Below are 21,599 nucleotides of genomic sequence, written 5' to 3' on the forward strand. Positions count from 1 at the left end.
GTGGAGCCCCAGATCGAGGGAGATTATCAGTGGTCTTATATGTCTTCCATTTCCTAATAATTGCTCCCACAGTTGATTTCTTCAAACCAAGCTGCTTACCTATTGCAGATTCAGTCTTCCCAGCCTGGTGCAGGTCTACAATTTGTTTCTGGTGTCCTTTGACAACTCTTTGGTCTTGGCCATAGTGGAGTTTGGAGTGTGACTGTTTGAGGTTGTGGACAGGTGTCTTTTATACTGATAACAAGTTCAAACAGGTGCCATTAATACAGGTAACGAGTGGAGGACAGAGGAGCCTCTTAAAGAAGAAGTTACAGGTCTATGAGAGCCAGAAATCTTGCTTGTTTGTAGGTGACCAAATACTTATTTTCCACCATAATTTGCAAATAAATTCATTAAAAATCCTACAATGTGATTTTCTGGAAAAAAAATCTAATTTTGTCTGTCATAGTTGAAGTGTACCTATGATGAAAATTACAGGCCTCTCTCATCTTTTTAAGTGGGAGAACTTGCACAATTGTTGGCTGACTAAATACTTTTTTGCCCCACTGTATATCTACAAACACATATACAACCAGTATTTATATCTAAAAATACACATTCACCCAGTAGCTATATCTAAAAACACATATTCACCCAGTAGCTATATCTAGGGTCTTCAAATGGACATTGACCCCAAGCATACTTCCAAAGTTGTGGAAAAATGGCTTAAGGGCAACAAAGTCAAGGTATTGGAGTGGCCATCAAAGCCCTGACCTCAATCCTATAGAACATTTGTGGGCAGAACTGAAAAAGTGTGTGAGAGCAACGAGGCCTACAAACCTGACTCAGTTACACCAGCTCTGTCAGGAGGAATGGGCCAAAATTCACTCAACTTATTGTGGGAAGCTTGTGGAAGGCTACCCGAAACATTTGACCCAAGTTAAACAATTTAAAGGCAATGCTACCAAATACTAATTGAGTGTATGTAAACTTCTGATACACTGGGAATGTGATGAAAGAAATAAAAGCTAAAAAAAAAAAAAAATCTTTCTACTATTATTCTGACATTTCAATTTCTTAAAATGAAGTGGTGATCCTAACTGACCTAAGACAGGGAATTTTTACTAGGATTAAATGTCAAGAATTGTGAAAAACTGAGTTTAAATGTATTTGGCTAAGGTGTAAGTAAACTTCCCGACTTCAACTGTGTATATAGTATATATTATTAGTATTATTGTTTCATGTACTTCAACTGTGTATATAGTATATATTATTAGTAGTATTGTTTCATGTACTTCAACTGTGTATATAGTATATATTATTAGTAGTATTGTTTCATATACTTCTCTTCAACTGTATGTGAACTTCTGACCCACTGGAATTGTAATAGAGTGAATTATAAGTGAAATAATCTGTCTGTAAACTCTTGTTGTAAAAATTACTTGTGTCATGCACAAAGTAGACGTCCTAACCAACTTGCCTAAACTATAGTTTGTTAACAACACATTTGTGGAGTAGTTGAAAAACTAGTTTTAATGACTCCAACCTAAGTGTATGTAAACTTCTGACTTCAACTGTACCTACCTACCTGTTGTGGTAGAACTGTATAGCAGGTCTCTACCTACCTGTTGTGGTAGAAGTGTATAGCAGGTCTCTACCTACCTGTTGTGGTAGAAGTGTATAGCAGGTCTCTACCTACCTGTTGTGGTAGAAGTGTATAGCAGGTCTCTACCTACCTGTTGTGGTAGAAGTGTATAGCAGGTCTCCTACCTACCTGTTGTGGTAGAAGTGTATAGCAGGTCCCTACCTACCTGTTGTGGTAGAAGTGTATAGCAGGTCTCTACCTACCTGTTGTGGTAGAAGTGTATAGCAGGTCTCCACCTACCTACCTGTTGTGGTAGAAGTGTATAGCAGGTCTCTACCTACCTGTTGTGGTAGAAGTGTATAGCAGGTCTCTACCTACCTGTTGTGGTAGAAGTGTATAGCAGGTCTCTACATACCTGTTGTGGTAGAAGTGTATAGCAGGTCTCTACCTACCTGTTGTGGTAGAAGTGTATAGCAGGTCTCTACATACCTGTTGTGGTAGAAGTGTATAGCAGGTCTCTACCTACCTACCTGTTGTGGTAGAAGTGTATAGCAGGTCTCTACCTACCTACCTGTTGTGGTAGAAGTGTATAGCAGGTCTCTACCTACCTGTTGTGGTAGAAGTGTATAGCAGGTCTCTACCTACCTGTTGTGGTAGAAGTGTATAGCAGGTCTCCACCTACCTGTTGTGGTAGAAGTGTATAGCAGGTCTCTACCTACCTGTTGTGGTAGAAGTGTATAGCAGGTCTCCACCTACCTGTTGTGGTAGAAGTGTATAGCAGGTCTCTACCTACCTGTTGTGGTAGAAGTGTATAGCAGGTCTCTACCTACCTGTTGTGGTAGAAGTGTATAGCAGGTCTCTACCTACCTGTTGTGGTAGTAGTGTATAGCAGGTTTCTACCTACCTGTTGTGGTAGAAGTGTATAGCAGGTCTCCACCTACCTGTTGTGGTAGAAGTGTATAGCAGGTCTCCACCTACCTACCTGTTGTGGTAGAAGTGTATAGCAGGTCTCTACCTACCTGTTGTGGTAGAAGTGTATAGCAGGTCTCCACCTACCTGTTGTGGTAGAAGTGTATAGCAGGTCTCTACCTACCTGTTGTGGTAGAAGTGTATAGCAGGTCTCTACCTACCTCCCTACCTGTTGTGGTAGAAGTGTATAGCAGGTCTCTACCTACCTGTTGTGGTAGAAGTGTATAGCAGGTCTCTACCTACCTGTTGTGGTAGAAGTGTATAGCAGGTCTCTACCTACCTACCTGTTGTGGTAGAAGTGTATAGCAGGTCTCTACCTACCTGTTGTGGTAGAAGTGTATAGCAGGTCTCTACCTACCTGTTGTGGTAGAAGTGTATAGCAGGTCTCTACCTACCTACCTGTTGTGGTAGAAGTGTATAGCAGGTCTCTACCTACCTGTTGTGGTAGAAGTGTATAGCAGGTCTCCACCTACCTGTTGTGGTAGAAGTGTATAGCAGGTCTCTACCTACCTGTTGTGGTAGAAGTGTATAGCAGGTCTCTACCTACCTGTTGTGGTAGAAGTGTATAGCAGGTCTCTACCTACCTGTTGTGGTAGAAGTGTATAGCAGGTCTCTACCTACCTACCTGTTGTGGTAGAAGTGTATAGCAGGTCTCCACCTACCTGTTGTGGTAGAAGTGTATAGCAGGTCTCTACCTACCTGTTGTGGTAGAAGTGTATAGCAGGTCTCTACCTACCTGTTGTGGTAGAAGTGTATAGCAGGTCTCCACCTACCTGTTGTGGTAGAAGTGTATAGCAGGTCCCTACCTACCTGTTGTGGTAGAAGTGTATAGCAGGTCTCCACCTACCTGTTGTGGTAGAAGTGTATAGCAGGTCCCTACCTACCTGTTGTGGTAGAAGTGTATAGCAGGTCTCTACCTACCTGTTGTGGTAGAAGTGTATAGCAGGTCTCTACCTACCTGTTGTGGTAGAAGTGTATAGCAGGTCTCTACCTACCTGTTGTGGTAGAAGTGTATAGCAGGTCTCCACCTACCTGTTGTGGTAGAAGTGTATAGCAGGTCTCTACCTACCTGTTGTGGTAGAAGTGTATAGCAGGTCTCTACCTACCTGTTGTGGTAGAAGTGTATAGCAGGTCTCTACCTACCTGTTGTGGTAGAAGTGTATAGCAGGTCTCTACCTACCTGTTGTGGTAGAAGTGTATAGCAGGTCTCTACCTACCTGTTGTGGTAGAAGTGTATAGCAGGTCTCTACCTACCTGTTGTGGTAGAAGTGTATAGCAGGTCTCCACCTACCTACCTGTTGTGGTAGAAGTGTATAGCAGGTCTCTACCTACCTGTTGTGGTAGAAGTGTATAGCAGGTCTCTACCTACCTGTTGTGGTAGAAGTGTATAGCAGGTCTCCACCTACCTGTTGTGGTAGAAGTGTATAGCAGGTCTCTACCTACCTGTTGTGGTAGAAGTGTATAGCAGGTCTCTACCTACCTGTTGTGGTAGAAGTGTATAGCAGGTCTCTAACTACCTGTTGTGGTAGAAGTGTATAGCAGGTCTCCACCTACCTACCTGTTGTGGTAGAAGTGTATAGCAGGTCTCTACCTACCTGTTGTGGTAGAAGTGTATAGCAGGTCTCTACCTACCTGTTGTGGTAGAAGTGTATAGCAGGTCTCCACCTACCTGTTGTGGTAGAAGTGTATAGCAGGTCTCTAACTACCTGTTGTGGTAGAAGTGTATAGCAGGTCTCTACCTACCTGTTGTGGTAGAAGTGTATAGCAGGTCTCCACCTACCTGTTGTGGTAGAAGTGTATAGCAGGTCTCTACCTACCTGTTGTGGTAGAAGTGTATAGCAGGTCTCTACCTACCTGTTGTGGTAGAAGTGTATAGCAGGTCTCTAACTACCTGTTGTGGTAGAAGTGTATAGCAGGTCTCCACCTACCTACCTGTTGTGGTAGAAGTGTATAGCAGGTCTCTACCTACCTGTTGTGGTAGAAGTGTATAGCAGGTCTCTACCTACCTGTTGTGGTAGAAGTGTATAGCAGGTCTCCACCTACCTGTTGTGGTAGAAGTGTATAGCAGGTCTCTAACTACCTGTTGTGGTAGAAGTGTATAGCAGGTCTCTACCTACCTGTTGTGGTAGAAGTGTATAGCAGGTCTCCACCTACCTGTTGTGGTAGAAGTGTATAGCAGGTCTCCACCTACCTGTTGTGGTAGAAGTGTATAGCAGGTCTCTACCTACCTGTTGTGGTAGAAGTGTATAGCCGTGGTGTTGGTTGTCAGCACGTGGAGGTAGATGGCCTTGCAGTGGTCCTGGGCCGTGGTGGAGATGTGTTCCTTCAGACTGTCCAGCAGCAAGGAGCCTGGGAGGGGGAGAAGAGGAGAGTAGCAGGACAGTGAGTGACTGAGTGAGTGAGTGAGTGAGTGAGTGAGTGAGTGAGTGAGTGAGTGAGTGAGCGAGCGAGACCGACCGACCGACCGACTGAGTGACTGAGTGACTGAGTGACTGAGTGACTGAGTGAGTGAGTGACTGAGTGAGTGACTGAGTGAGTGACTGAGTGAGTGACTGAGTGAGTGACTGAGTGAGTGACTGAGTGAGTGACTGAGTGACTGAGTGACTGACTGACTGACTGAGTGAGTGAGTGACTGAGTGAGTGACTGAGTGAGTGACTGAGTGAGTGAGTGAGTGAGTGAGTGAGTGAGTGAGTGAGTGACGTGAGTGAGTGACGTGAGTGAGTGACTGAGTGAGTGACTGACTGAGTGAGTGAGTGAGTGACTGAGTGAGTGACTGAGTGACTGAGTGAGTGACTGACTGAGTGACGGAGTGACTGACGGAGTGACTGACGGAGTGACTGACTCAGTGAGTGACTCAGTGAGTGACTGAGTGAGTGACTGTGAGTGTACCTAGGGTTGTGGCAGTCACAAAAATTGTCAGCCGATAATTGTCATGCAAATAACAGCCTACAAGCCAAGTCAAATAACTGCCGGTCTCACGGTGAGTGACAGGTTAATTAACATCAACACATTTAGCATCTCCTGGTTCCCACACACAGCCTACAAGCCATTTTTAAAAAGTCAAATAAATCAATGTAATATAGCCTACACCTTCACAATAAATTAACTATTTATTTTAGACAGGTCTAAAGGGGCATGATATGAAGAGAATGTGGTCTATTTCAGAAGAACAGAATAGCGTACTCTGAGTTGTCGTTATTATTAGGCCCTGACCTGGCTCAGCCATATGGCTGTGGGCGACACTAGTTCACTTAGCAGACAAGACATACTTAGAATTCCCTGGCAATATTTTATATTAGTTTCAAATAGGAAGAATACAATTGAACAAAGCTGAATAAAATATAAATATTTTCTCCAAACGATTTGAAGGAAGTGCACACATTCAGCTATTCTGTGTTGAGCTGTTAACAAAGAAACAGGTCCTCCTATATGCTTCATTTAGAGTTATTCATGTAACTTTAGTTGTTCTACTAACGTATGTTTTGATGTTTAAGACATTGTAAGGCTGCATGACGAGTCTAATGATGATTTGAAAAATGTTTGCTTTAAAAGGCATTGAGCTCTGCTAAGTTTTTTTTGCGCAGGCTGTACACACTCCAATAGTCTCTCATTCACAATTTGACAAGCACTTGATAATGCCTCGTATTTCACGGCTGCATCCCCTTTGCGGCCGTAACGCACCCTAAATCTGTGCCTTTTGTGGCCCGGAGTGCTGCGTTGTGACCTTCTCCCTGTGCTGCGCTGTCCGAAGCGTCTCTCACTCACACGGCTCTCCGTCACGAGATCAAGGTCTTTCTCACAGGCTACAAGTGAAGACACATCGGGGATGCACCTGCGAGCGTCCTTATCCAAATATCCGAGGTGCATATTGAAGATATTGGAAGAACTCTCCACATTCACTTTATCAGCCAACTAGATGAGTAGGCCTAACGAACAGCAAACGCACTGGCCTATAGAAAGCTGATGGGATCCTCCTCTTTTTATTAGAGGCCATCACTCTGTTTTTTTCTCCCGCAATTGCATAGCCTATAGAAATGATACGCAACATGGGCACTCATGAAGTATTGGATTAGATTTTTCTAATACATTTGCATTGATGTCAGAGTGATTAGAGGGACAGAGTGCTGAAGTACTAGGCAGTTAGCAAGTTTGGTAGACTACGATTTTTTTATTTTACATTTATTTAACTAGGCAAGTCAGTTAAGAACAAATTCTTATTTTCAATGACGGCCTTGGAACAGTGGGTTAACTGCCTTGTTCAGGGGCAGAACGACAGATGTGTACCTTGTCAGCTCGGGGATTTGAACTTGCAACCTTCCGGGTTACTTGTCCAACGCTCTAACCACTAGGCCACCCTGCCGCCCCATCAGCAGCATCCGAGCTCGGCGAAGCCTAATTACCTTGACTACACGGTCATGTGGAATTTGACTACCTCAATGACTCGTGACTCGCCAGTGTGGCAGTGTACCTACCTATTCCATGTTTCCTGAACTCCTTCACCACCCCCAGACTCAGGATGTAAGCCACCTGGGTGTCCACAGGAAATCTAGAGGCCAGGATGTCTCCATCCTGCAGAGAGGAGAGTTTATACACAGCTATTAATACTTATAAACACTGGACTAACACCAGGAAATCTAGAGGCTAGGATGTCTCCATCCTGCAGAGAGGAGAGTTTATACACAGCTATTAGTACATAAACACTGACTAACACTAGGAAATCTAGAGGCTAGGATGTCTCCATCCTGCAGAGAGGAGAGGTTATACACAGCTATTAGTACTTATAAACACTGGACTAACACCAGGACATCTAGAGGCTAGGATGTCTCCATCCTGCAGAGAGGAGAGGTTATACACAGCTATTAGTACTTATAAACACTGGACTAACACCAGGACATCTAGAGGCTAGGATGTCTCCATCCTGCAGAGAGGAGAGGTTATACACAGCTATTAATACTTATAAACACTGGACTAACACCAGGACATCTAGAGGCTAGGATGTCTCCATCCTGCAGATGTATACCGAACAACACAACCCCCTACACCTCTCTCCATTACTCTTCAATACCCCTCCATCCCCCACACCCCTCCACCTCATGCCCCCCTCCTCCATTATCACCCTCCTTTTCTCCTCCACCCTTCCATCCCCACCCCCTCCTCCTCCTCTCCACCTCCACTCCACCTCCTCTCCCCTCACCCCCACCCTCCTCCTCTCCCCTCGTCCCCATCCCCCTCCTCTCCCCTCATCCCCCTCCTCTCCCCTCATCCCCTCCTCCTCCTCCCCACCCCCCTAATTAGTAGGAGACTATAAACAGAATGTAGAATGTCAGTGTGTTCCATTTCAGACTGTTCCTAAGGAATGTGAGTGACGGGGATGTGGAACTAACAGCACTACTGGAAACACAACTACTATGATCAGTGTTGGGCTCAAAGCCATTTACATTACAGATAGTAACACAACTACTATGATCAGTGTTGGGCTCAAACCCATTTACATTACAGATAGTAACACAACTACTATGATCAGTGTTGGGCTCAAACCCATTTACATTACAGATAGTAACACAACTACTATTATCAGTGTTGGGCTCAAACCCATTTACATTACAGATAGTAACACAACTACTATGATCAGTGTTGGGCTCAAACCCATTTACATTACAGATAGTAACACAACTACTATGATCAGTGTTGGGCTCAAACCCATTTACATTACAGATAGTAACACAACTACTATGATCAGTGTTGGGCTCAAACCCATTTACATTACAGATAGTAACACAACTACTATGATCAGTGTTGACTTTAACCCTGACTTTAATATGACCCCAACCCTGACTTTAATGTGACCCCAACCCTGACTTTAATATGACCCCAACCCTGACTTTAATGTGACCCCAACCCTGACTTTAATATGACCCCAACCCTGACTTTAATGTGACCCCAACCCTGACTTTAATATGACCCCAACCCTGACTTTTTAATGACTTTAATATGACCCCAACCCTGACTTTAATATGACCCCAACCCTGACTTTAATATGACCCCAACCCTGACTTTAATGTGACCCCAACCCTGACTTTAATATGACCCCAACCCTGACTTTAATATGACCCCAACCCTGACTTTAATATGACCCCAACCCTGACTTTAATATGACCCCAACCCTGACTTTAATATGACCCCAACCCTGACTTTAATATGACCCCAACCCTGACTTTAATATGACCCCAACCCTGACTTTAATATGACCCCAACCCTGACTTTAATATGACCCCAACCCTGACTTTAATGTGACCCCAACCCTGACTTTAATGTGACCCCAACCCTGACTTTAATGTGACCCCAACCCTGACTTTAATATGACCCCAACCCTGACTTTAATATGACCCCAACCCTGACTTTAATATGACCCCAACCCTGACTTTAATGTGACCCCAACCCTGACTTTAATATGACCCCAACCCTGACTTTAATATGACCCCAACCCTGACTTTAATATGACCCCAACCCTGACTTTAATATGACCCCAACCCTGACTTTAATATGACCCCAACCCTGACTTTAATATGACTCCAACCCTGACTTTAATATGACCCCAACCCTGACTTTAATATGACCCCAACCCTGACTTTAATGTGACCCCAACCCTGACTTTAATATGACCCCAACCCTGACTTTAATATGACCCCAACCCTGACTTTAATATGACCCCAACCCTGACTTTAATATGACCCCAACCCTGACTTTAATATGACCCCACTAACTACTGTCTGTCAATACATTCAGCTTCCAACATGTTCAATATGGAGTACATTCACAGTCGATAACGGACATCTCTTCCAACATGCTCAATATGGAGTACATTCACAGTCGATAACGGACATCTCTTCCAACATGTTCAATATGGAGTACATTCACAGTCTATAACGGACATCTCTTCCAACATGTTCAATATGGACTACATTCACAGTCTATAATGGACATCTCTCCTGAAAACATGTTCAATATGGAGTACATTCACAGTCTATAATGGACATCTCTTCCAACATGTTCAATATGGACTACATTCACAGTCTATAATGGACATCTCTTCCAACATGTTCAATATGGACTACATTCACAGTCTATAATGGACATCTCTTCCAACATGCTCAATATGGACTACATTCACAGTCTATAACGGACATCTCTTCCAACATGCTCAATATGGAGTACATTCACAGACCATCTCTACCCCAGCACCCGTACCTCTCTGTGTACTGTCAGTCAGGACTATCTCTACCCCAGCACCCGTACCTCTCTATGTACTGTCAGTCAGGACCATCTCTACCCCAGCACCCGTACCTCTCTGTGTACTGTCAGTCAGGACCATCTCTACCCCAGCACCCGTACCTCTCTGTGTACTGTCAGTCAGTCAGGACCATCTCTACCCCAGCACCCGTACCTCTCTGTGTACTGTCAGTCAGTCAGTCAGGACCATCTCTACCCCAGCACCCGTACCTCTCTGTGTACTGTCAGTCAGTCAGTCAGGACCATCTCTACCCCAGCACCCGTACCTCTCTGTGTACTGTCAGTCAGTCAGTCAGGACCATCTCTACCCCAGCACCTCTCTGTGTACTGTCAATCAGTCAGGACCATCTCTACCCCAGCACCCGTACCTCTCTGTGTACTGTCAGTCAGGACCATCTCTACCCCAGCACCCGTACCTCTCAGTGTACTGTCAGTCAGGACCATCTCTACCCCAGCACCCGTACCTCTCTGTGTACTGTCAGTCAGTCAGGACCATCTCTACCCCAGCACCCCTCCCGTACCTCTCTGTGTACTGTCAGTCAGTCAGTCAGGACCATCTCTACCCCAGCACCCGTACCTCTCTGTGTACTGTCAGTCAGTCAGGACCATCTCTACCCCAGCACCCGTACCTCTCTGTGTACTGTCAGTCAGTCAGGACCATCTCTACCCCAGCACCAGTACCTCTCTGTGTACTGTCAGTCAGGACCATCTCTACCCCAGCACCCGTACCTCTCTGTGTACTGTCAGTCAGTCGGAAACCACCTCTACCCCAGCACCCGTACCTCTCTGTGTACTGTCAGTCAGGACCATCTCTACCCCAGCACCCGTACCTCTCTGTGTACTGTCAGTCAGGACCATCTCTACCCCAGCACCCGTACCTCTCTGTGTACTGTCAGTCAGGACCATCTCTACCCCAGCACCCGTACCTCTCTGTGTACTGTCAGTCAGTCAGGACCATCTCTACCCCAGCACCCGTACCTCTCTGTGTACTGTCAGTCAGTCAGGACCATCTCTACCCCAGCACCAGTACCTCTCTGTGTACTGTCAGTCAGTCAGGACCATCTCTACCCCAGCACCCGTACCTCTCTGTGTACTGTCAGTCAGGACCATCTCTACCCCAGCAACCGTACCTCTCTGTGTACTGTCAGTCAGGACCATCTCTACCCCAGCACCCGTACCTCTCTGTGTACTGTCAGTCAGGACCATCTCTACCCCAGCACCCGTACCTCTCTGTGTACTGTCAGCCAGTCAGGACCATCTCTACCCCAGCACCCATACCTCTCTGTGTACTGTCAGTCAGTCAGGACCATCTCTACCCCAGCACCCGTACCTCTCTGTGTACTGTCAGTCAGTCAGTCAGGACCATCTCTACCCCAGCACCAGTACCTCTCTGTGTACTGTCAGTCAGTCAGGACCATCTCTACCCCAGCACCCATACCTCTCTGTGTACTGTCAGTCAGTCAGGACCATCTCTACCCCAGCACCCGTACCTCTCTGTGTACTGTCAGTCAGTCAGGACCATCTCTACCCCAGCACCAGTACCTCTCTGTGTACTGTCAGTCAGTCAGGACCATCTCTACCCCAGCACCCGTACCTCTCTGTGTACTGTCAGTCAGGACCATCTCTACCCCAGCACCAGTACCTCTCTGTGTACTGTCAGTCAGTCAGGACCATCTCTACCCCAGCACCAGTACCTCTCTGTGTACTGTCAGTCAGGACCATCTCTACCCCAGCACCCGTACCTCTCTGTGTACTGTCAGTCAGTCAGGACCATCTCTACCCCAGCACCCATACCTCTCTGTGTACTGTCAGTCAGTCAGGACCATCTCTACCCCAGCACCCGTACCTCTCTGTGTACTGTCAGTCAGTCAGTCAGGACCATCTCTACCCCAGCACCAGTACCTCTCTGTGTACTGTCAGTCAGTCAGGACCATCTCTACCCCAGCACCCGTACCTCTCTGTGTACTGTCAGTCAGTCAGGACCATCTCTACCCCAGCACCCGTACCTCTCTGTGTACTGTCAGTCAGTCAGGACCATCTCTACCCCAGCACCCGTACCTCTCTGTGTACTGTCAGTCAGTCAGGACCATCTCTACCCCAGCACCAGTACCTCTCTGTGTACTGTCAGTCAGTCAGGACCATATCTACCCCAGCACCCGTACCTCTCTGTGTACTGTCAGTCAGGACCATATCTACCCCAGCACCAGCACCTCTCTGTGTACTGTCAGTCAGTCAGGACCATCTCTACCCCAGCACCCGTACCTCTCTGTGTACTGTCAGTCAGTCAGGACCATCTCTACCCCAGCACCTCTCTGTGTACTGTCAGTCAGTCAGGACCATCTCTACCCCAGCACCTCTCTGTGTACTGTCAGTCAGTCAGGACCATCTCTACCCCAGCACCCGTACCTCTGTGTACTGTCAGTCAGGACCATCTCTACCCCAGCACCAGTACCTCTCTGTGTACTGTCAGTCAGGACCATCTCTACCCCAGCACCAGACCTCTCTGTGTACTGTCAGTCAGTCAGGACCATCTCTACCCCAGCACCTCTCTGTGTACTGTCAGTCAGTCAGGACCATCTCTACCCCAGCACCTCTCTGTGTACTGTCAGTCAGTCAGGACCATCTCTACCCCAGCACCCGTACCTCTCTGTGTACTGTCAGTCAGGACCATCTCTACCCCAGCACCAGCACCTCTCTGTGTACTGTCAGTCAGTCAGGACCATCTCTACCCCAGCACCTCTCTGTGTACTGTCAGTCAGTCAGGACCATCTCTACACCAGCACCTCTCTGTGTACTGTCAGTCAGGACCATCTCTACCCCAGCACCCGTACCTCTCTGTGTACTGTCAGTCAGGACCATCTCTACCCCAGCACCAGCACCTCTCTGTGTACTGTCAGTCAGTCAGGACCATCTCTACCCCAGCACCAGCACCTCTCTGTGTACTGTCAGTCAGTCAGGACCATCTCTACCCCAGCACCAGTACCTCTCTGTGTACTGTCAGTCAGTCAGGACCATCTCTACCCCAGCACCAGTACCTCTCTGTGTACTGTCAGTCAGTCAGGACCATCTCTACCCCAGCACCCGTACCTCTCTGTGTACTGTCAGTCAGGACCATCTCTACCCCAGCACCTCTCTGTCTACTGTCAGTCAGTCAGGACCATCTCTACCCCAGCACCTCTCTGTGTACTGTCAGTCAGTCAGGACCATCTCTACCCCATCACCTCTCTGTGTACTGTCAGTCAGTCAGGACCATCTCTACCCCAGCACCAGTACCTCTCTGTGTACTGTCAGTCAGGACCATCTCTACCCCAGCACCTCTCTGTGTACTGTCAGTCAGTCAGGACCATCTCTACCCCAGCACCTCTCTGTCTACTGTCAGTCAGTCAGGACCATCTCTACCCCAGCACCTCTCTGTGTAGTGTCAGTCAGTCAGGACCATCTCTACCCCAGCACCCGTACCTCTCTGTGTACAGTCAGTCAGGACCATCTCTACCCCAGCACCCGTACCTCTCTGTGTACTGTCAGTCAGTCAGGACCATCTCTACCCCAGCACCCGTACCTCTCTGTGTACTGTCAGTCAGTCAAGACCATCTCTACCCCAGCACCAGTACCTCTCTGTGTACTGTCAGTCAGTCAAGACCATCTCTACCCCAGCACCAGTACCTCTCTGTCTACAGTCAGTCAGTCAGGACCATCTCTACCCCAGCACCCGTACCTCTCTGTGTACTGTCAGTCAGTCAAGACCATCTCTACCCCAGCACCAGTACCTCTCTGTCTACAGTCAGTCAGGACCATCTCTACCCCAGCACCAGTACCTCTCTGTGTACAGTCAGTCAGTCAGGACCATCTCTACCCCAGCACCCGTACCTCTCTGTGTACTGTCAGTCAGTCAGGACCATCTCTACCCCAGCACCCGTACCTCTCTGTGTACTGTCAGTCAGGACCATCTCTACCCCAGCACCTCTCTGTGTACAGTCAGTCAGTCAGGACCATCTCTACCCCAGCACCTCTCTGTGTACTGTCAGTCAGTCAGGACCATCTCTACCCCAGTACCTCTCTGTGTACTGTCAGTCAGTCAGGACCATCTCTACCCCAGCACCCATACCTCTCTGTGTACTGTCAGTCAGTCAGGACCATCTCTACCCCAGCACCCATACCTCTCTGTGTACAGTCAGTCAGTCAGGACCATCTCTACCCCAGCACCTCTCTGTGTACTGTCAGTCAGTCAGGACCATCTCTACCCCAGCACCTCTCTGTGTACTGTCAGTCAGTCAGGACCATCTCTACCCCAGCACCCATACCTCTCTGTGTACAGTCAGTCAGTCAGGACCATCTCTACCCCAGCACCTCTCTGTGTACTGTCAGTCAGTCAGGACCATCTCTGTCCCAGCACCTCTCTGTGTACTGTCAGTCAGTCAGGACCATCTCTACCCCAGCACCTCTCTGTGTACAGTCAGTCAGTCAGGACCATCTCTACCCCAGCACCTCTCTGTGTACTGTCAGTCAGTCAGGACCATCTCTACCCCAGCACCCATACCTCTCTGTGTACTGTCAGTCAGTCAGGACCATCTCTACCCCAGCACCCATACCTCTCTGTGTACTGTCAGTCAGTCAGGACCATCTCTACCCCAGCACCCGTACCTCTCTGTGTACTGTCAGTCAGTCAGGACCATCTCTACCCCAGCACCTCTCTGTGTACTGTCAGTCAGTCAGGACCATCTCTACCCCAGCACCAGTACCTCTCTGTGTACTGTCAGTCAGTCAGGACCATCTCTACCCCAGCACCTCTCTGTGTACTGTCAGTCAGTCAGGACCATCTCTACCCCAGCACCCGTACCTGTCTGTGTACTGTCAGTCAGGACCATCTCAACCCCAGCACCCGTACCTCTCTGTGTACTGTCAGTCAGGACCATCTCTACCCCAGCACCAGTACCTCTCTGTGTACTGTCAGTCAGTCAGGACCATCTCTACCCCAGCACCAGTACCTCTCTGTGTACTGTCAGTCAGTCAGGACCATCTCTACCCCAGCACCAGTACCTCTCTGTGTACTGTCAGTCAGTCAGGACCATCTCTACCCCAGCACCAGTACCTCTCTGTGTACTGTCAGTCAGGACCATCTCTACCCCAGCACCAGTACCTCTCTGTGTACTGTCAGTCAGTCAGGACCATCTCTACCCCAGCACCAGTACCTCTCTGTGTACTGTCAGTCAGTCAGGACCATCTCTACCCCAGCACCAGTAGCTCTCTGTGTACTGTCAGTCAGTCAGGACCATCTCTACCCCAGCACCAGTACCTCTCTGTGTACTGTTAGTCAGTCAGGACCATCTCTACCCCAGCACCAGTACCTCTCTGTGTACTGTCAGTCAGTCAGGACCATCTCTACCCCAGCACCTCTCTGTGTACTGTCAGTCAGTCAGGACCATCTCTACCCCAGCACCTCTCTGTGTACTGTCAGTCAGTCAGGACCATCTCTACCCCAGCACCTCTCTGTGTACTGTCAGTCAGGACCATCTCTATCCCAGCACCAGTACCTCTCTGTGTACTGTCAGTCAGTCAGGACCATCTCTACCCCAGCACCCGTACCTCTCTGTGTACTGTCAGTCAGTCAGGACCATCTCTACCCCAGCACCTCTCTGTGTACTGTCAGTCAGTCAGGACCATCTCTACCCCAGCACCCGTACCTCTCTGTGTACTGTCAGTCAGTCAGGACCATCTCTACCCCAGCACCTCTCTGTGTACTGTCAGTCAGTCAGGACCATCTCTACCCCAGCACCCGTACCTCTCTGTGTACTGTCAGTCAGTCAGGACCATCTCTACCCCAGCACCTCTCTGTGTACTGTCAGTCAGTCAGGACCATCTCTACCCCAGCACCCGTACCTCTCTGTGTACTGTCAGTCAGTCAGGACCATCTCTACCCCAGCACCCGTACCTCTCTGTGTACTGTCAGTCAGTCAGGACCATCTCTACCCCAGCACCTCTCTGTGTACTGTCAGTCAGTCAGGACCATCTCTACCCCAGCACCCGTACCTCTCTGTGTACTGTCAGTCAGTCAGGACCATCTCTACCCCAGCACCCGTACCTCTCTGTGTACTGTCAGTCAGTCAGGACCATCTCTACCCCAGCACCCGTACCTCTCTGTGTACTTTGGTCCGGCCCTTGATCTCAGCTACGATCATTCCCACGATGCCTCCCTTGAAAATGGCGGCGAGGGAGAAGAACTTCTTGTTGGATGTGATGTCATTATACCATGAGTCTGGGTACCTGTTGGGGGACAGGTGAGGATCAGAGGTTAGATTCCTGCTGAGGCCACTCATATGGAAAATGCATGTCTAAGTCACTTGGGATAAAAGCGTATCGCGAAATGGCTTATAGGCCTAATATGCCTTAAGGTACAGGTGGTAAATAGAATGAGTAGACTTCAGCTGTATTAAGGTGACAGGTGAGGACAGGTGAGGTAGACTTCAGCTGTATTAAGGTGACAGGTGAGGACAGGTGAGGTAGACTTCAGCTGTATTAAGGTGACAGGTGAGGACAGGTGATGTAGACTTCAGCTGTTTTAAGGTGACAGGGGACAGGTGAGGACAGGTGATGTAGACTTCAGCTGTATTAAGGTGACAGGTGAGGACAGGTGAGGACAGGTGATGTAGACTGCAGCTGTATTAAGGTGACAGGGGACAGGTGAGGACAGGTGATGTAGACTTCAGCTGTATTAAGGTGACAGGGGACAGGTGAGGACAGGTGATGTAGACTTCAGCTGTATTAAGGTGACAGGGGACAGGTGAGGACAGGTGATGTAGACTTCAGCTGTATTAAGGTGACAGGTGAGGACAGGTGAGGTAGACTTCAGCTGTATTAAGGTGACAGGTGAGGACAGGTGATGTAGACTTCAGCTGTATTAAGGTGACAGGGGACAGGTGAGGACAGGTGATGTAGACTTCAGCTGTATTAAGGTGACAGGTGAGGACAGGTGAGGTAGACTTCAGCTGTATTAAGGTGACAGGTGAGGACAGGTGAGGTAGACTTCAGCTGTATTAAGGTGACAGGTGAGGACAGGTGATGTAGACTTCAGCTGTTTTAAGGTGACAGGTGAGAACAGGTGATGTAGACTTCAGCTGTTTTAAGGTGACAGGTGAGGACAGGTGATGTAGACTGCAGCTGTATTAAGGTGACAGGTGAGGACAGGTGAGAACAGGTGATGTAGACTTCAGCTGTTTTAAGGTGACAGGGGACAGGTGAGGACAGGTGATGTAGACTTCAGCTGTTTTAAGGTGACAGGTGAGAACAGGTGATGTAGACTTCAGCTGTATTAAGGTGACAGGTGAGGACAGGTGATGTAGACTTCAGCTGTATTAAGGTGACAGGGGACAGGTGAGAACAGGTGATGTAGACTTCAGCTGTTTTAAGGTGACAGGGGACAGGTGAGGACAGGTGATGTAGACTTCAGCTGTATTAAGGTGACAGGTGAGGACAGGTGATGTAGACTTCAGCTGTATTAAGGTGACAGGTGAGGACAGGTGATGTAGACTTCAGCTGTTTTAAGGTGACAGGTGAGGACAGGTGATGTAGACTGCAGCTGTATTAAGGTGACAGGTGAGGACAGGTGAGAACAGGTGATGTAGACTTCAGCTGTTTTAAGGTGACAGGGGACAGGTGAGGACAGGTGATGTAGACTTCAGCTGTTTTAAGGTGACAGGTGAGAACAGGTGATGTAGACTTCAGCTGTATTAAGGTGACAGGTGAGGACAGGTGATGTAGACTTCAGCTGTATTAAGGTGACAGGGGACAGGTGAGAACAGGTGATGTAGACTTCAGCTGTTTTAAGGTGACAGGGGACAGGTGAGGACAGGTGATGTAGACTTCAGCTGTATTAAGGTGACAGGTGAGGACAGGTGATGTAGACTTCAGCTGTATTAAGGTGACAGGTGAGGACAGGTGATGTAGACTTCAGCTGTATTAAGGTGACAGGGGACAGGTGAGAACAGGTGATGTAGACTGCAGCTGTTTTAAGGTGACAGGGGACAGGTGAGGACAGGTGATGTAGACTTCAGCTGTATTAAGGTGACAGGTGAGGACAGGTGAGGTAGACTTCAGCTGTATTAAGGTGACAGGTGAGGACAGGTGATGTAGACTTCAGCTGTATTAAGGTGACAGGTGAGAACAGGTGATGTAGACTTCAGCTGTATTAAGGTGACAGGTGAGAACAGGTGATGTAGACTTCAGCTGTATTAAGGTGACAGGTGAGGACAGGTGATGTAGACTTCAGCTGTATTAAGGTGACAGGGGACAGGTGAGAACAGGTGATGTAGACTTCAGCTGTATTAAGGTGACAGGGGACAGGTGAGGACAGGTGGGGCTCAACAAAGCAAAGCATTTTGAAACGGAAAGTGAAAATCTGTTCTTATTAGACAAGTTAAAGTACCACTACAGTTTCACTCAGCTCTCTCTCTAGTGAACACGATGCGATGCTGTGTTGCTATTGGCTGCGTGGCGCAGTACTCACTCGATGGGGAACCAATCACCGCACAGCAGCTTGACGCTGCCTATGTCATCGTGGCAGAGGAGGCGGAGCTGGACTTCGCTGAGCGCAGTGGGGGACACCACGTCGGTCATTCACACCTAGAAAACGACCAATGCCAGGAGAGATACAGTTATTAACTCCTACAACCCATCAATCACAGATCACAAACACCAATCACACTGATCAATCTTCTAGAACATTAACATGATATATTTATACACAACTTTTAAAATGTTTAGTCAGCTGGTTAATGAGTTGCCAGGTCAACTGTCCTTGGTCCTTTTAAAATGGTTAGTCAGCTGGTTAATAATAGTTGCCAGGTCAACTGTCCTTGGTCCTTTTAAAATGGTTAGTCAGCTGGTTAATAATAGTTGCCAGGTCAACTGTCCATGGTCCTTTTAAAATGGTTAGTCAGCTGGTGAATGAATTGCCAGGTCAACTGTCCTTGGTCCTTTTAAAATGGTTAGTCAGCTGGTTAATAATAGTTGCCAGGTCAACTGTCCATGGTCCTTTTAAAATGGTTAGTCAGCTGGTGAATGAATTGCCAGGTCAACTGTCCTTGGTCCTTTTAAAATGGTTAGTCAGCTGGTTAATAATAGTTGCCAGGTCAACTGTCCTTGGTCCTTTTAAAATGGTTAGTCAGCTGGTTAATAATAGTTGCCAGGTCAACTGTCCTTGGTCCTTTTAAAATGGTTAGTCAGCTGGTTAATAATAGTTGCCAGGTCAACTGTCCATGGTCCTTTTAAAATGGTTAGTCAGCTGGTGAATGAATTGCCAGGTCAACTGTCCTTGGTCCTTTTAAAATGGTTAGTCAGCTGGTTAATAATAGTTGCCAGGTCAACTGTCCTTGGTCCTTTTAAAATGGTTAGTCAGCTGGTTAATAATAGTTGCCAGGTCAACTGTCCATGGTCCTTTTAAAATGGTTAGTCAGCTGGTGAATGAATTGCCAGGTCAACTGTCCTTGGTCCTGGATATGAGTGTCCATCCCTTCATCCCAAATGGCACCCTAATACCTTTATAATTCACTACTTTGACCTGTGCTCTATGGGTCTGGATATGAGTGTTCATCCCAAATGGCACCCTAATACCTTTATAAAGTAGTGCACTATGTAGGGAATAGGGGGCCATTTGCCATAGGGTTCTGGTCAACAGTAGTGCACTATAAAGGGGATAGGGTGCCATTTGGGAGGCACAGGTGGATGGAGAGGGACAGGGAATGATAGCTAGACAGGCAAACAAACTTCTGAAACCTCTCTCCTCTGCCCCTGGTGGCAGTAGCAACTGTCGTCGGTGAGGACGAAACCAAGAGCTTTAAAGTGAAATGCCAAAACAACCTCATCAGCAGCCCTAGTATAAGGTGCTATATGTTAATCAAGCTAGCTAACACTGCTAGCAAACTGGCATCTCTGTTGTTCGGTTGACATTCCACAGTAAATTCAGCTAAACAAGATGCATTATTAGCCAATTCCTTCCCCCTTTTAGCTAGCGTTGGATAGATAGACTTGACTGGTTGTCAAAAACAAGAGAGTTAGCTAACCTAGCTAGTTAGCTAGCTGACGTAGCGACCTACTTAGCTACGATTCCAGGCAAAATAAGTAAAGGAAATATAAGTATAACTGGACACCACTTCGCTAACTATGTCAGCTCAAAAGTGAGTAGAGGATAATGGCTACAACTAGCAGGGTAGCCAGCTGACCTCACCTTGTTTATGCGCTCGAACAAGAGGAAAGTGTGGGGTGAAATCCCCTCGGGTGTCGTTTAAAGTGTTTTCTACAGTGGAAACACCATGATAAAACCCAAATTTGCTCTCTATTCAGAAAACCACTGACACTGGTCTCCCACCAATACATTAGCTGGCTAGTCAGCTTTTGCTAATTTGACAACTGGCCGAGTTGGCTTCTTCCTGTGTGTGTCCCATTCCGGAAGTCATTCGGCTTTGTTTTGCGGAAATGTAGTTTCTCTGGGATATCAGTACCTCTCTGTGTACTGTCAGTCAGATATGAGGTCAGTACAGGTGTATCAAAGCTGGGACCGAGAGACTGAAAAACAGCTTCTATCTCAAGGCCCATCAGACTGTTAAACAGCCACCACTAAACCCACAGAGAGAGGCTGCTGCCAACATACAGACTTGAAATCACTGGCCACTTTAATACGTGGAACACTAGTCACATTTATAATGCATTACTCATCTCATATGTATATACTGTATTCTATACTATTCTACTGTATCTTAGTCTATGCATTACTCATCTCATATGTATATACTGTATTCTATTCTACTGTATCTTAGTCTATGCATTACTCATCTCATATGTATATACTGTATTCTATACTATTCTACTGTATCTTAGTCTATGCATTACTCATCTCATATGTATATACTGTATTCTATACTATTCTACTGTATCTTAGTCTATGCATTACTCATCTCATATGTATATACTGTATTCTATACTATTCTACTGTATCTTAGTCTATGCATTACTCATCTCATATGTATATACTGTATTCTATACTATTCTACTGTATCTTAGTCTATGCATTACTCATCTCATATGTATATACTGTATTCTATTCTACTGTATCTTAGTCTATGCATTACTCATCTCATATGTATATACTGTATTCTATACTGTTCTACTGTATCTTAGTCTATGCATTACTCATCTCATATGTATATACTGTATTCTATACTATTCTACTGTATCTTAGTCTATGCATTACTCATCTCATATGTATATACTGTATTCTATTCTACTGTATCTTAGTCTATGCATTACTCATCTCATATGTATATACTCTATTCTATACTATTCTACTGTATCTTAGTCTATGCATTACTCATCTCATATGTATATACTGTATTCTATACTATTCTACTGTATCTTAGTCTATGCATTACTCATCTCATATGTATATACTGTATTCTATACTATTCTACTGTATCTTAGTCTATGCATTACTCATCTCATATGTATATACTGTATTCTATTCTACTGTATCTTAGTCTATGCATTACTCATCTCATATGTATATACTGTATTCTATACTGTTCTACTGTATCTTAGTCTATGCATTACTCATCTCATATGTATATACTGTATTCTATACTATTCTACTGTATCTTAGTCTATGCATTACTCATCTCATATGTATATACTGTATTCTATTCTACTGTATCTTAGTCTATGCATTACTCATCTCATATGTATATACTCTATTCTATACTATTCTACTGTATCTTAGTCTATGCATTA

At 46.6% G+C, this 21,599-nt stretch overlaps 1 protein-coding gene and 1 long non-coding RNA gene across 6 annotated transcripts in view; both read right to left on the reverse strand.

The window, feature by feature from the left end:
- Positions 1-20,261, reverse strand: part of nat15 (N-acetyltransferase 15 (GCN5-related, putative)) — a 31,915-nt gene extending 11,654 nt beyond the window's left edge. For both annotated transcript variants that reach the window (XM_052503548.1, XM_052503547.1), the window contains exons 1-5: positions 20,044-20,261; positions 18,325-18,440; positions 15,956-16,085; positions 7,007-7,103; positions 4,762-4,882 (exon numbers count right to left, since the gene is read on the reverse strand). In XM_052503548.1, coding sequence (XP_052359508.1) covers positions 4,762-4,882; positions 7,007-7,103; positions 15,956-16,085; positions 18,325-18,434 — 458 coding nt within the window. In that variant the 5' untranslated portion in view covers positions 18,435-18,440; positions 20,044-20,261. The remainder of the gene's footprint in view (positions 1-4,761; positions 4,883-7,006; positions 7,104-15,955; positions 16,086-18,324; positions 18,441-20,043) is intronic.
- Positions 2,076-2,967, reverse strand: LOC127919742 (uncharacterized). Of its 4 annotated transcripts, none has more exons than XR_008103948.1 (3): positions 2,888-2,967; positions 2,465-2,538; positions 2,076-2,090 (listed from the first exon to the last, which is right to left on the reverse strand). It is a non-coding gene; the product is annotated as an uncharacterized LOC127919742 (long non-coding RNA). The 4 variants fall into 4 exon arrangements; XR_008103946.1 differs by lacking the exon at positions 2,888-2,967 and adding an exon at positions 2,773-2,882; XR_008103949.1 differs by lacking the exon at positions 2,076-2,090 and adding an exon at positions 2,117-2,131.
- Positions 20,262-21,599: the final 1,338 nt, after the last annotated feature.

This window comes from Oncorhynchus keta, unplaced genomic scaffold (genome assembly GCF_023373465.1).
Source record: "Oncorhynchus keta strain PuntledgeMale-10-30-2019 unplaced genomic scaffold, Oket_V2 Un_contig_17448_pilon_pilon, whole genome shotgun sequence".
Classification (NCBI taxonomy): Eukaryota; Metazoa; Chordata; class Actinopteri; order Salmoniformes; family Salmonidae; genus Oncorhynchus; species Oncorhynchus keta.